Source organism: Schistosoma mansoni, assembly GCF_000237925.1.
Source record: "Schistosoma mansoni, WGS project CABG00000000 data, supercontig 0170, strain Puerto Rico, whole genome shotgun sequence".
NCBI classification, from domain to species: Eukaryota; Metazoa; Platyhelminthes; class Trematoda; order Strigeidida; family Schistosomatidae; genus Schistosoma; species Schistosoma mansoni.
Window position 1 is genome coordinate 47,688 of NW_017386057.1, and position 14,706 is coordinate 62,393.

Here is a 14,706-nt window from a genome sequence, read left to right on the forward strand (position 1 = left end):
ACTTATATTTATCCAATGAAGGTTTTTTTTGTGGAGATTTTAGTAATTTTATAGTTGAATTCATGAGTCAATTGAAACTAGACCACCATGAAAAACCTGGAATCTGTCGGAGTTAGACATTAACACCGTTGGATGCCGATTCAGTGGTTCTAGAGGTTAAGCGCTCGCGCATGGGACTGAAAGATCCTGGGTTCGAATCTTGCAAGGCGGGATCTTGGGTGCGTACTGCTGAGGAGTCCCACACTAGGACGAAACGGCCGTCCAGTGCTTCCATGTTTTCCATGGTTGTCTAGCTTCAATTAACTCATGAATTCAACTATAATATTTGTCCCTTATAAAAAGTTTAATTCTCCTCCCGTTTTATAGGTTTATTTAAATAATTCTTTATATCTAACAAATTTACATAGAAATTACTTTTTAAATTAAACAATAAAACTTACATATATCAATGAGAAGAAATTGTTTGAATTACGTTACCTACTCAAGATTTAAAATTAACACTTTATTTTACTATGATTTCATTAGTTATTTGAAATATTTGTTTATCCTCACTCTGGACATGACCAGGGATACATCAAACTGTACAGAATTCGTTTTTTTTAATAAGCAATAATGAGCATACTTAATTCTAAGTATTACGTTGAATAAACTAAGTTAAACAACTAGTGTAAACCTTTTTGTTTGTTTAATCGAAATCTCAACTGAATAAACATATTTATCATGTATGAAGGTTGATTATATAAAGTATATTTATTATATAACTATACTTAGCATCAATTTTATTTTATCTTAATAGCAAATCAAAAACAAGCAGGAAAAGGACCTGTATTTGAAAAACCGAAAATATATCAAAATAATCAAGGACGTGATGTAGTTTTAGAATGTCGTTGTAGTGCAGATCCTGCTCCTACTTTTACTTGGTATCAAAATACGAAAGAACTTAAAGCAAGACCAGGTAGATATCAAATAGAAGAGAGTAAAGATGGTGCAGTATTCTTAAATACATTAAAAATAATTGTAAGTATTTTAAATATTGAAACAATTATTATAATTTAATGAATTATAACTATTTTACTATGGCAACGGCTTAGTCAATTTCATTTGAATTTAATTTTTTCAGTTTTATGGACTTATGTGTGAGTCCAAATGAAATTCATCAAAGTTAGATAATAAATATACTTTATCCATCCATAAAATTCAAATCATAATTAATAAATAACTTAAAATCGTAATTACGATATTACTCGACATCAAAGCATCAACCAACAGATAGTATACTTCAGACAGAGGTCTTCAAATGCACCGAGGTGAAAATTTATTCACCCATAACTTTTAAGATTATTTCCATCGTATTAAAGGCAGGGAATATAAAAACTCATCCATCCAGAATTTTCTCTTGACAAATCAATCATTCCGAATACTTCGACTAGTAGAACCGTACTTTTAATCAATAACATTGCATGATACATTAGGTTCTCTCTAGTGGGAGGTCAGATAGGTACGAATTAATCCAACTAAATGAGTCTGTTGGTGATTTTACTGAAGCTTAAATTCTAAAGTGTTATCCACTAGGCAAATTTGTTATGTTATATACCATGTACTTTATTAGTGAGTGATATATATATTAATTAAATGAAACCTTTCCATCATTCTGTTTTTGATATTCAAGACTGAATCGAGTTTTAATTTATTGCTTTTTGATTGCTAATTACGAACTAATCGATTGATTCTCACCGTCTTAAGGAAATTTTTAATCAAAGAAAAGCCAAGAAGATTTATTCAATTGTGCATATCTATTGTTTGATCAGAAATTTTGTCGTTAAAATCGTTTCGAAAAACTTAACAGTTTATGAAATATATAAACATGTATTAAAATTTACAATTTTCACTTAATAGTTGAATTCATGAGTTGATCAAAGCTAGACCACCACCAACTTATGAATCCAACCTCTAAATTATCACAATCTCCACAAAACCCCCTTTCTGTTAATTTTTTTTCATTTTATTAGAAAAGGGGTTTGTGGAGATTGTAGTAATTGAATAGTTGAGTTCAGGAGTCAATCAAGGCTAGACCTCCATGGATGGTCATCCCATCCTAGTATGGAAATCCCCAACAATGTGCATCCACGACAATGACCTCAGGATTCGAACCCAGAACTTTCGGTCTCCCGCGCCAGAGCCTAACCTCTAGACCACGGAGCCGGAATCTAACGGTTCTTATTTATAATTAAAGTTTGTAAATATATAAATTATTTATGACATGGAATTTGAATGGCTATGATTAAAGTTCTAACATACAGTCTAACATTTTATTAAATATATTTATTTATTCAGAGTTTTATGAATGCAGATGCAGGCACATACAAATTAACCGCCAAAAATAGTTCAGGTGATGCGACTGCAGTTATGGAGGTAAAAATGTAAGTAGATATTCCGTTTTATTACGTGAACATTTAGGAATTTTGATTTTCTGAAACTTCTTGTTTCTTATTTAGTCTTAATTAATGTCGCAATAAATATGCTAACGAAAAAGGATATTTTTAAGCGTAAATGTCAATCAACTCTGATATAATGTTTTTAGAATTAAATGCTGACAAACAACTATTAGGTTTTCCTCTCTGATAAGAGTCATACTATGTAGGATTTCTTGTATGACAATTTTAACCTTAAGACAGGTTTTTACGGAAGTGTTAAAAAAACTCATTCAGTAAAATAACAAACTAGAAAACATATCAAATGTCTTCTGGATGCCGGGAGTCTGGGAGGATTAAAGTCATAATTTTCTCTTCAGCTCGAAGCTGGTTTGTTCTCTCCCACAGCAGGTTGTTGCTGATGGTATCCGGCCAACGGACATTCAGTATCTTACGTAGACAACTGTTTATAAATACTTGTACGTTTTTGATATTGGTTGTAGTAGTTCTCCAAGTCTCAGCTCTGTACAGTAGAACTGTCTTGACGTTCATATTTAAGATTGGGACTCTGATATTGGTCGACAGTTGTTTTGAGTTACACATATTCTTCAACTGTAGGAATGTTATCCTTTCTTTGCCAAACCTTGAATTTACGCCTGCATCAGATTCTCTTCGTTCATCAATGTTTCTGTCCAGGTACATGAAAGTTTCCATCTATTCCAGAGTTTCTCCATCGAGTGTGATTTTGCTGATGCTCCCCGTGTTGTATTTGTTGATCTTTCCTTTTCCCTTGTGTACGTGGAGGCCTACTGATGTAAAAGCTGCTGCTATACAAACTGACTTACCTTGAATTTGTTTGTGTGTTTGAGACACAAGAGCTATGTCATCTGTGAAGTTCAATTCGTCTAGTTGCATCCAAGCTGTCCATTGTATTCCGTGCTTTCCCTCAGATGTGGAGGTCTCCATAACCCAGTCAACCACCAGAAGAAGGAGAAAGGATGAGAGTAAGCAGCCTTATCTGACGCCGGTCCTTACTTGAAACGCGTCTGTCAGCTGTCCTCCATGCACCACTTTGCACTGAAGTCTGTCGTATAGATTCTGTATGATGTTGACTGACTTCTCAGGTACGCCATAGTGTCGAAGGAGGTTCCATAAGGTTTTACCATCTACACTGTCAAATGCTCATGTAGCCTAGTGTATGCGTTTGTGTGGAAATATTGTACCGCCTATAACCAATTTGTTGAATGCACATAGATTTGAAAATCTTCCGACATTTTCGTTTCCTCCCAGTCAGTCCATGTCGTCCCATGATATCTTCATACCCACTGTTGTCTATTCCTATTTTGGTGTTTATATTTCCCATTAAGATGGTCAGGTCCTTTCCTCGACACTTCTCTATGATAGATTGCAGTCTCTCCAAAACTGATTTTTATTGTCGTCGTTGTTGTCGTTGATGGGTGCATAGCATTGGATGACATTCATTATGATCTCCTCCTTCTTTATTTTGAAGGATGTCTTGATTATCCTGGATCCATGAGATTCCCATCCAATAAGTGCTTTATGTGCCTTTTTAAGCAGCATCAGTGCAACTCCATGAGTGTGTGGAACATTTTCTTCTTCATGATTACAGTACAGCAGCATCTCTTCCGAATTCACCCTTTCCTGTTCAGCTTGGATCCAACTGTTTTCACTTATTCTGAGCACCACCAAGATGTATCTCCTCATTGCCATTGCCATTTGATTGGTCCTCCTGATCTCTCACATTGTCTCAACATTCCATGTACCTATAAAAATTGTTGCTCTAGTTGTTAGAAGGGGCATCGACCTCGTGACTTACGAATAATTTCAGTTTTCACTATGAGGCATCATAATTCTTCCTTCACCTCCCAGAGCAGATTTTAAATGGTTTAATTTGTTTATTATGGTTAGTGCCTTTTTAGATAGGTTGTATTCTACGGGATGAGGTTGCCGACTCCATGTCCAACCCTCCTCGTTTACGTGGGTTTGGGACCATCAGTAACCCACATAGGGCTAAAGGAGGAGGTATACTATATTAACGCCGAACTAAAACCGCCAAATTTGAATATATTCATTAAAACGATGTATCAAGGATTCATCTCCCCAATTCTTATAAATTTTATTAGTAGAACTAATATTCGTTGACATTTGGACGTAGTTTAACGAATATGCTATATTTTCAATAAATGCTCCTGAAATTAATGAATTGCTCATTTCTAATAGTCTATAAGTTTATTCTCAGTTTTGTTGACTCCCATGTTTATTAATAGAAATTTCTTTTTTTTCTAAGTAATGTTCCTCATCTCCTTTTGTTGAATTTACTCTAAGGCCTAAGATTGTCGGAATGCCAAATATTCGTTTTGAAGATAACAATCAACGTGCTTTCCTTGAGGTCCGTGTAGACTCTGGGAATCCTCCAGAAGCAAAATGGTCACATTCAGGAAAGAGTATTAATGTGGAAGGACGCTATAGCTCGGAATGTACAATGGAAGGCAGAAATTATGTAATGAGTCTCACAATTAATGATGTAGGTTTTCGTATAGTGTTAAAAATCTGGATATTTGAATTTTAATATAACTTCAATCTGCTTTAAATCTGTTTCTGTATCGCATACTTACTGGAAATAATCTTTATTAAAGCCTGCCTACTTAAGTTCTTTGATGACCTCTGATTGTTTTTATATTACCACAAGAACTTAAATAATGACAGTTGATTGGTTTTAAAATTAAAGTTCCAGTCGTTTATATTCATTTAGCAGACCGTCCCTGAAATACTTCAATGGAAGGTGATACATTATTTAGAAATGTTTCGTATAAGGCTGATGAACGAGGTGATAAATATACTCGAATAGCTGTTCATCTTTTTGTCAGTAGTTTAATATCTAACAAAGTTCCTTTTTGTTTACAACCAAAAACAAAGTTAGATCTTTGATGATGAACACATGGTTGTAAGTAATTTAAGCTTGTTATAAAAAGAATTGTCTAAACTCTGTCAACATTATAAATAAGGTTTTAGACTCACTAATGTTGTTCATTTTACTAACATACATGGGTTAACTGTTTAATAGAACATTTGGTTGGTTGGTAGAAGTCAATGACATATAATCTTTATTGTCTATCAAATCGGTGCCAAAGAAACATTATTGACTTCAAATTATTGTGTATTGTTTATTTGTGAGTAATGGAATCCAATTGAAAAATGTTGATATTGCTCAGTTTGATATGTGTAAAAGTTAAAGAAAAAAATTTAAATTCTAGCAATTTAGCTTTTACTACGGGTTTTTACTTTTCGTTGTTCAGTCATATGCTTTCAACTAAATCTATCTAAAATCTTAGCAATGGGAATTCAAGTTGGTCACCAATGAAAATGTAAAAATTTGATATAGAAGCTAGAGTTTTGTTATGTCCCCTGGTGAATTATGAATGGTAACTCTGAGGACTATTTATGGACCAATGTAATGTGTATATTTCCTATTGTATAATTGTTAAGTAGCTAAACTATTCATATTCGTGTTCCTCTTATCACAAGCTTTATTTTGACCTTTGAACTATTATTATACGATTCTTGAGTTATCATTAGTCTATTGATTACTTTCCCCCTATTCACAGCCACATTTGGCCAAATCTTGTACAAATGTTATTTTCTATTCTATGGTAAGATGTGGTCTGTTTGTTTGGTATATGAACCCAGTATGTTTGTGAACAATGATTCATATTGCAGAGGCTGTTATTGGTGTTCTGGACTTAACTGGTTGGGTTAGGCAGATAGTAGGACCGAGTAGTACTCAAGACTGCTCATAAAGCTTTTGTGTATTATTGTGCAATCAATAAAATCACTGCTCTCTTATTTGAGGTCTTAGCACGTTCATATATCAATAGAGCATACACACTCAAGTAATCGATATAACAAGTTTGAAGAAAATTAAATTTGTATTATAGTTAGAGGTAAAGTTATTGACACTCATTGTGTTCAAACTGGGATATATCAGCTGAATAAACTCTCGTCCTAATGTTGATGTTCACAATAAGACTAGAACTCACTTCAATTCAAATTATAATGTAGTTTCATTACCAAATGTGTTACAACAGCCATAAATTCATTCAATATGACAATTTAAACTTTTAATTATACTTTTAGAGTGAAATGTACACACTTATGGTAAAACTACTAACAAATACGTGAAAAACTATGACATGTTTAACGACCAAGCTCACATAATTTAACGTAAATTATTATTATTATTGTTTCCTACCTTTTTATACCAGCTAACCGAAAAAGACTCTGGACTGTATGAATGTGAAATTTTCAACGGTGTTGGTAAAGTACAACAGTCAATTACAGTTAAAGTACCACGTATGTCAAACATAAAGTTAATGTTTTCAAAACTACTAATTTGTAGGATTGATTCTAGTCGGTTTTACAATAAAACTATGTACAAAAAGGGAATAAATAAATTCGAGAGCTATAAAAACATATTCTGTTCGAAATTTTTCAGGGATGTGAATTTATGATACTTACCCTATTTTTTAATACCTAATACAAATACATTTGTGAGGAACTATGCGATAGTACCAGGTAGATGTCTATATATTCAGGGTTGGAACTTATGTAAAAGAATCTTTCGTGTACTGAGAGTGTTCTTTAATAGTCGTTTTAAGGTTTGATTCTTGGTTATCTGTTTTTAAATATGTTGTTCATCAAAATTAGAAATGCTTGTACATGGTTTTATCAGCAACAATCAAGATTTTATCTTGAAGATCTTCTGAACAGGTATACCAATCATCACGATTAATATTTGGAGTTTTCATTATGACCACTTCCAGGTTTGAATCTACTATGAATTTTCAACGAATGTATACACCAGCACATGGTGATTTGTAATACTTTTTAAAATATGTTTTATGTTCACAGATGTTTGATCAAATATAAATCTTTCTTTTCAGCTAAAGATCCTAAAGTCAAACTTCCACAAATCGTAGGATACTTAAACAGCCAGACTGCTGAATTAGGTGAGTCATACCACATTCATATGTTTTTTACACTTTAAATGTTATTGATATTTAATTAGTTGTTTCTAATATTTCGTGTATTGATGTATCAGTTATGGTAACTCACAGTTAATATACAATAATAATGCACATTGAAAGAAACTAGTTTAATATTGGAACGTACAGGTAAATATATATATATCTCAGAATGTAGATTTCCAGGAAAGAAATTTCTTTTTGAATATTGAATAGAATTAAATATGCTTACTGTCAACTATTTGTGAATTAACTTTCATAGCTTATTAGCCATCAGCTCACGTACAGCTAGCCCAGATTTCTAGTCCTCCCGAATGTCAACAGATATCAGACAATAGCCAGATTTTAAATCGTGGGTTCAAATTCACAGAATCTTGAGTACTCTAAATAGTTTTTAAAATTCGATAACGTAATTATCTAATATCTTATAATCTTAAGTAATAATTCGAGTGAAGCTAAATGGTTATGTTTCTAACTTACGACAGTTTTTGTTGTATTTTTGTTAGAGGAATAGAAAGATGAGTATAAGCGTGAGATACTTAACATAAGAGTAACAAAGCGAACTTATTTACGGTTAACTCAATCTGCACACACAATGTATTTACATTTCGGCTTGAAATCCGATAGAAAATAAACTATAACCTTTAGTTTATAACACTATAATCATTTTTACTATTATCCAAATACTTGTTTTTTATTCATAAATTACAGGACGAACATTTATAATGACAGTAGATTATTCAGTTGGCTCAGTGACTCCACAAGCTAAGGTACTTAAAAATGGAACTGATTTATCACTTGATAAACGATGTACTGTTCGAGTAGATTCAACAAAACATTCAGTTATAATCACAATAAAAAATGTACAAATTGATGATAAAAGTACATATACTCTTCAACTGTTAGCAAATGGTAATATTTGTGATAAAGGAAATTTTGATTTATCAGTCATTCAAGTGTAAGTAAAATTTAATTTATAACATATTTGATTAACTTTGATTGGTTAACTTAATATACGAATTTGATATTGATATCAATATTGTTAAAACTAAACTCTTAAATAGATTTTATTTCAGAAAGCAACCTAAGTAATTACTTACCCGAAAAGATTACACCAATATCATATTTCCAAGAACTTTAGTTACTGTATACTGTACACTTCAAATAAATATTTTTTCAGTCATACATGACCTAAAATATTTTCATTGAATTGTATACTTTAGAAGTTTTTTAGCTAGTATTTATCTGGCAATATTAAAAGCCATAACCAAATCAGTTAAAATCGAGTATTTTACTGAGTATACCTAAAATACCAGCTATGGATTATAACTACTGTAGAGGATGATATACTATGCTAAACAATCCTCAGCATAAAGTATATGTGAGCTTCAAACAACATTATTGTTAGCTGGCTATTCATCCCTTCCAATCAGTTATCGAATCTGAAACTAGTTAGGAGTGAGCAATTTTCTTAGTTGGACGCGAACTGTATGTTCCAGTTCATTAGAAAACATCTTTAGGATAATTTATAAATTATAAGTCTATTATCTATGCCATATAAGTAGAAACTAAGAATAATTAATAACTGAAAGATTTAGGTATGCAATGATGAACATATGCTGTTTGTTGCATTTATTGTAATACAGACAATGGCCGGTGGTTCGCATTTCCTCATTCTGCCTAACTAACACTGATTTTAATAAACGCATAAACTCATAAGCTTATTTGACGTATTCAGTTATAAACTCATTTTTCAAAATATTTTCTATTCATTTTACTTATAAGAAATGATGAAGCAAATGAAGAGGTTGATGAGGTTGGTGAATTACATGTACCTTCAAACAAAGGAAGTCGACGCTCATCAACTGTTAAAAAGGAGGAAGAATATGTAAGTAAATTAGCTTTGAAAAGTTTTAGATTAATGTATAGATTTCATTAAAAGTTTATATAGGTGCTTCAATTGTGTTTTTATGAAATATTTGATTAAACAGAGATGAGAAGTTTTAAAAAGATTTCATATTCGCTTATTTATTTAAACTAATTAGATTAAAAATAAGTAATTCAGGTATAAATTCTTCGTTGTAACTAAAAATGTTCGAACTGAAAATCTGTGATTTAAAAAAAGTCAATTGTCTAAGATCGATTAAATAGACAAATTAAATAATTCAGTTAAACAATAAGTTATGAGCACCTTAGAGATACGAAAATAATTGGTAGGTGCAATTTGTAGTTACTTTCTTGATACCAAGCTTAGACAAACAATACATTTTACATGTATACCTCATTAACCTATCTAAACTTTTAAGATAATGAGAAATTATGGATAAATTCAGTTGGTGTTGTTTACTTGTATCTTACCTTTGTTATTTTGGACTGCAATTGATCAGTCTCTTGTTGGCATATGTGCGTCCTGTGCGGACTGCCTCAATGTTGCTTATTATGAATAAATGTTTATATTTTCATATAAAGTCTTTTATTTCATATCAAGTAACATGTCTAATAGCTGAAACAACAATTAATTTCTATAACTTCAGGATTCTGCCAACTTATTTAATTCATTTGAGTTATCTTAGTTTTACAAATGCTGTAATTTTAACTGTACCTATCATTTCAGCATAACATTAGTAAACTGATCAATCTATTCAGTCTTATAGATGTTTAAAAGGAATAGTTAATGTAAATCTGTTTCGGCGTAAACTTTTATAACAACAAATAAATACAACATCATAAATTTGACTGATTATGTAATAAAATTAAATAGAGATGATTCGAAGTAATTTAAATTAACATTTGCTCTAATACACATTCACATATCGAAAATAAATACAGAGTTTATCATTTAATTTTTAATAAAATTTTGTATATACAAAGAAAACGTCAGTATTCTACAAGTAGAAACACAGAAAGAATATCTAAAAAGGTAAAGAAACTGACCTGTGAACATTAAACTAAACTACATTTTGGACCTTTTCAAAACTAATCAAATTATCTATGTTTTTCAGCTTGTTATTAAATTTGAAATAAATTTAGTGTTCGATTATTACATTCTATAATAAATAAATTAAATTCACCTGGTTCTGTTTATTTGAATCTACCCATTGATGTTAAGGACTGCAATTGATCAGTCTCTTATTGGTATATGTGCATACTGTGCGTATTGCCTCAATATTGCCTTAATTCACAAACATTGTAAGCAAAGATGGATAGTGGCTGACAGTGGAATCCAGGACGCGCGTTTCGTCTTATCTGGGTCTTGTCAGCTAGACGTGAACATCAGCTCCGAGACGCAGGTACATCCAGCTGACGAGTCTCAAATAGGACGAAACGTACGTCCTCGATTCCTTTGCCAGCTTCTATCTATCTTTAAATAAATTAAATAATAAACAACCTAGATAGTAGTTTTATTTATTTTTTAACAATTTCAGGTTTTTGTTTAAAAGAACAATAAACTTATTATTATGATTGCATACAATGTTTTCTTTTTTCTAAAAAAGCTAAACAGCAATCCCTTAGATAAATAAAATAAGAGAGATTATTCTAGGATCCAGTTTAAATTTAACCAGACTCATATCTACAATATACATTTCAAAGGTTTAATTTTTTTTAGTTTTCAGTTAATTTCCATACATAATTCACAAGACTAACAGAGTATACCCCTGAGGTCAGTCAGGTAGATAGGTGGATGTTATACCAAAAAAATTTAACGGGGTAATTACGCATTCATGATACTTACGTATAAAGAAGACGAAAATTTTGTATACGGAAATAGAATATAAGCAGGTAGATAAAGTGTAATTATCGTTTTCTTTAGTTTTGGTATAGCTAGTACAAATAGCAATAGTAGTGGTGAACAGCTGAATTTACATATCTTCTTAGTTGCTGTTACTGACAATTCTAAATCCGAACAATCACGTTTGTGTTGTTAAGTACATCAGTTTATTTCGTCAGTGGATCACCATTCATAAATATACTTTAGAACTTATATTTCCAACATATGTCTGTCTATATAAAAAGATTCTGACATCTGAAAATGTTTATTTTGTCCTGAATAATTAGCATGTAATCGAAAACCAAACAGTTTTGAATTATCTGAGATAACAAACGTCTCATTAATTTTTATTAAAATTTGTACTATTTATCCATGAGACTTTGTAATGAAAACCAGACGTTTCTGAAAGTAGAAACATTTGGAAGCATGCCTTGTATAATTAAGACTATTAAAGTTATGTTTAGTGGACCAGCACTCCATCATGGCTGGCTGACATGATAAGATTTTTGGTATTCCGAAGATTGTAATTCTCACACTTTCCTGTTAAACCTTTGGTAAACGAGAAACATTTTTAAACTGATCATTGTATTCTTTATCCGTCCAACAGCTTAATCGTCGCGCTTCACAGGAAAAGCCAGGTCTTCTGGATCCTAAGGCTTTGGAACAATCACTTCAGGCTAGACGTGATTCAATGACTAATCGGAGAACGTCACTGGCTGATGCAATCCCTGGATTTGCTGGATTAAAGCATCGAGAGACACCGAAAGTTGTGAGTGGACTGTCATATATATCTGTCATATGTTGGTGCATAATTTTAGCATACGTCTTATTCTGAATAGATTGATCATAATATAAATTTATGTGTCTAATTTCTGTTTGATGATCTAAGACTGGTAGTCACCTTAGATTAAGCTAGTTGAAGAAAGTTGAGAGGAAACTTCTTGCCACAAAACAGCTATGCATGTTTACAATCTGATCGGGTGTATGGTACCTTTAGGATTCAAACGTATTTAACCTAATTCCATAGTTAGATGAGTCACTAGTATTTTATTCAGGCTACAACTGCTCCTCTTTTTAACTAGTTTTTCAATGTGCTAATAAATCTTTTACTGTCAGAAAAAAGGTTTTGTGGAGATTGTAGCGATTTAATAGTTGAATTCATCAGTCGAATTAAGCTAGGTCACTATGGAAAACCTGGAAGCATTGGACGGCCGTCCCATCCCAGTATGAGACTCCCCAGCAGTGCACATCCACGATTCGGGCCCGGGACCTTCGGTCTCGCGCGCGAATTCAACAATTAGGTCTTTTATTACCAGTTGAATTGATAATAATAATTACTTATAGAATTATTTAAATTGTACTATTCATTCGCTGAAAATAAAAGAAAACATGAGTGATAAATGAACTTAAACGGGTAACTTTTAGAATAATAAAAGTGTGGTCAACCAGTCGAACTAAAATATTTAGAAAAGTTGAATAATTTCGGTTTTAACTCTAATTAAAAAATAAAATGTTCTGTTTCAAAATCATCTAACTTATGATAATAAAAGTAAAATACACAATGTTTTGATAACTATCTAGTCATTTGTTACAGAATATCACAAACATAAGCGTATAGTATCCGAAATAGCATGCAAACACCCAAATAATTCACCATCGCACCTGTAACTCTAGTAAATAACTTTCATTCAGTAATATCCTTGTCCTTTCAAATTGAGAGTAAATCTTTGCAGCATGTCCCTGACTGACAAAAGTGGTAATCTACATAATAAAAGCCACTAACGTTTCTCACGCAATTTTAAAAGATGATTAACATTTCCTCTAATATTTACAGACTTTTATAATATAATTACCACTTTGATTCTTGTTAACAGGAAAAAGAATATTTTGTTGAAGAGTTACAAGACGTAAAAATTAAAGAGGGTAGTTTAAAAGCATTGCTCAAGTGTACCTTCTGCAAGTCAACATCTAAATTTCGCTGGTATAAAAACAAGTTGGAAATATTTCAGGGACCAAAATATAATTTCTTGCAGTAAGTTTGTACCATAGTTTATATTATTTTATGAGGCATAAATTAAACAATTATCCACTAGTTTGGTGATATTGATAACAAAAGTGACTACACTTAGTATTGTTTGTTTGAATCTTCCCATCGATGTGTTAGGACTGCAACTGGTCAGTCTCTAATTGGCATATGCGCATACTGTACGTATTGCCTCGATATACCTTAATTCACAAGCATGGTAAGCAGAGATGGATAGTGACTAGCAGTGGAATCCAGGACGCGCGTTTCGTCCTATTTGGGACTCGTCAGCTGGAAGTGCCTGCATCTCAGAGTTGATGTTCACTCTGGGACTCGAACCCAGTACCCTCGCTTCAAACGCCATCGCGTTATCCACTCGGCCACTGAGTCCTGATAGCCACTTGCTTACCATGCTTGTGGATTAAGGTATATTGAGGCAATACGCACAGTATGCACATATGCCAATTAGAGACTGACCAGTTGCAGTCCTAACACATCGATGGGAAGATTCAAAAGTGACTTCGTTTCATCACGTCATTTGTTTTCACTGGGATCTACCCGATATACTTCAAACCTTCACAGGCAAAAATTTGACCGTTACTGCGTTTTCGTCAAATGCATTAACTTGTCTATACATCGATGTTTATTGCAAATGTCTGGGTAAAATAGTATTGGGAGTTTATGACACTAATAAACACAGTATATAATAAATGTGATCATACTGGTAATGTAGTGGAAGAACACTCAAGTGGGGGAAAACCAATTAATTGTCTAATGTACAACCACAAAATGGTTTAATAAAATGTGAAAATCATACATCAAATACATCATTTGCACATCTTCGAATTGTCTCTTACAAGCTTCATTGTCCCTTCATTCCTGTTATCATCTAGATTGCTTTCAGTCTCCTTCTCCTTTCTCTTCATTTTAATCTTCTCAAACTTATGCTCGCAGACATCCTACTTCCGACTGGTGTTACATACTACATATATCTGCAAACATAAGTAGCATATATCGCAGTACTAACCTTGTTCTAATATGTCTTGTTTTAAAATTTGAATTGATTATGAAGCCCACTAAACACAACCATATCGATAATTATTCTTAGTTATTATCGGCTGTGTCTCAAAGAATCAGATATTCTTGCAGTCATTCGTTCGTCATTCAAACAAATAGGTTGATGCAGTATCTATTGCTTTAAACGTAGTCTATTATTCTGACAATTTCTGTAAAGACAACACCTTACGATAAGTAACATATCACTTCGATCTCTATCAGAAGACCCATAAGTATATCAATAAGTAAACATCCACAGTGTTTTCGTATTGCACACTTTAAGTATAATATACTGGCACAGATCACACCACAGACTTTCTTTTTATTTACCTATGCGGTACAACTTGACATCTCGTTTATCCGTATCTAGCATATATTTAATGCAAATCGGGAATAAGAACCATG

General features: G+C 32.4%; 1 protein-coding gene and 1 non-coding gene across 2 annotated transcripts in view; one reads left to right on the forward strand and one right to left on the reverse strand.

Moving 5' to 3' along the window:
- Smp_126240 (titin, putative) overlaps positions 1–14,706 on the forward strand; it is a gene marked incomplete at its 5' end in the record, with an annotated part of 158,616 nt that overhangs the window by 8,242 nt on the left and 135,668 nt on the right. Inside the window, 8 exons of the mRNA XM_018796675.1 lie at positions 797–1,017; positions 2,335–2,420; positions 4,758–4,956; positions 6,695–6,782; positions 8,165–8,411; positions 9,239–9,341; positions 11,830–11,991; positions 13,097–13,254. Of these exons, the coding sequence (XP_018646836.1) occupies positions 797–1,017; positions 2,335–2,420; positions 4,758–4,956; positions 6,695–6,782; positions 8,165–8,411; positions 9,239–9,341; positions 11,830–11,991; positions 13,097–13,254 (1,264 nt within the window). The remainder of the gene's footprint in view (positions 1–796; positions 1,018–2,334; positions 2,421–4,757; positions 4,957–6,694; positions 6,783–8,164; positions 8,412–9,238; positions 9,342–11,829; positions 11,992–13,096; positions 13,255–14,706) is intronic.
- Smp_tRNA_01952_Gln_TTG.1.1 lies at positions 13,566–13,631 on the reverse strand. Its single transcript has one exon. It is a non-coding gene (tRNA).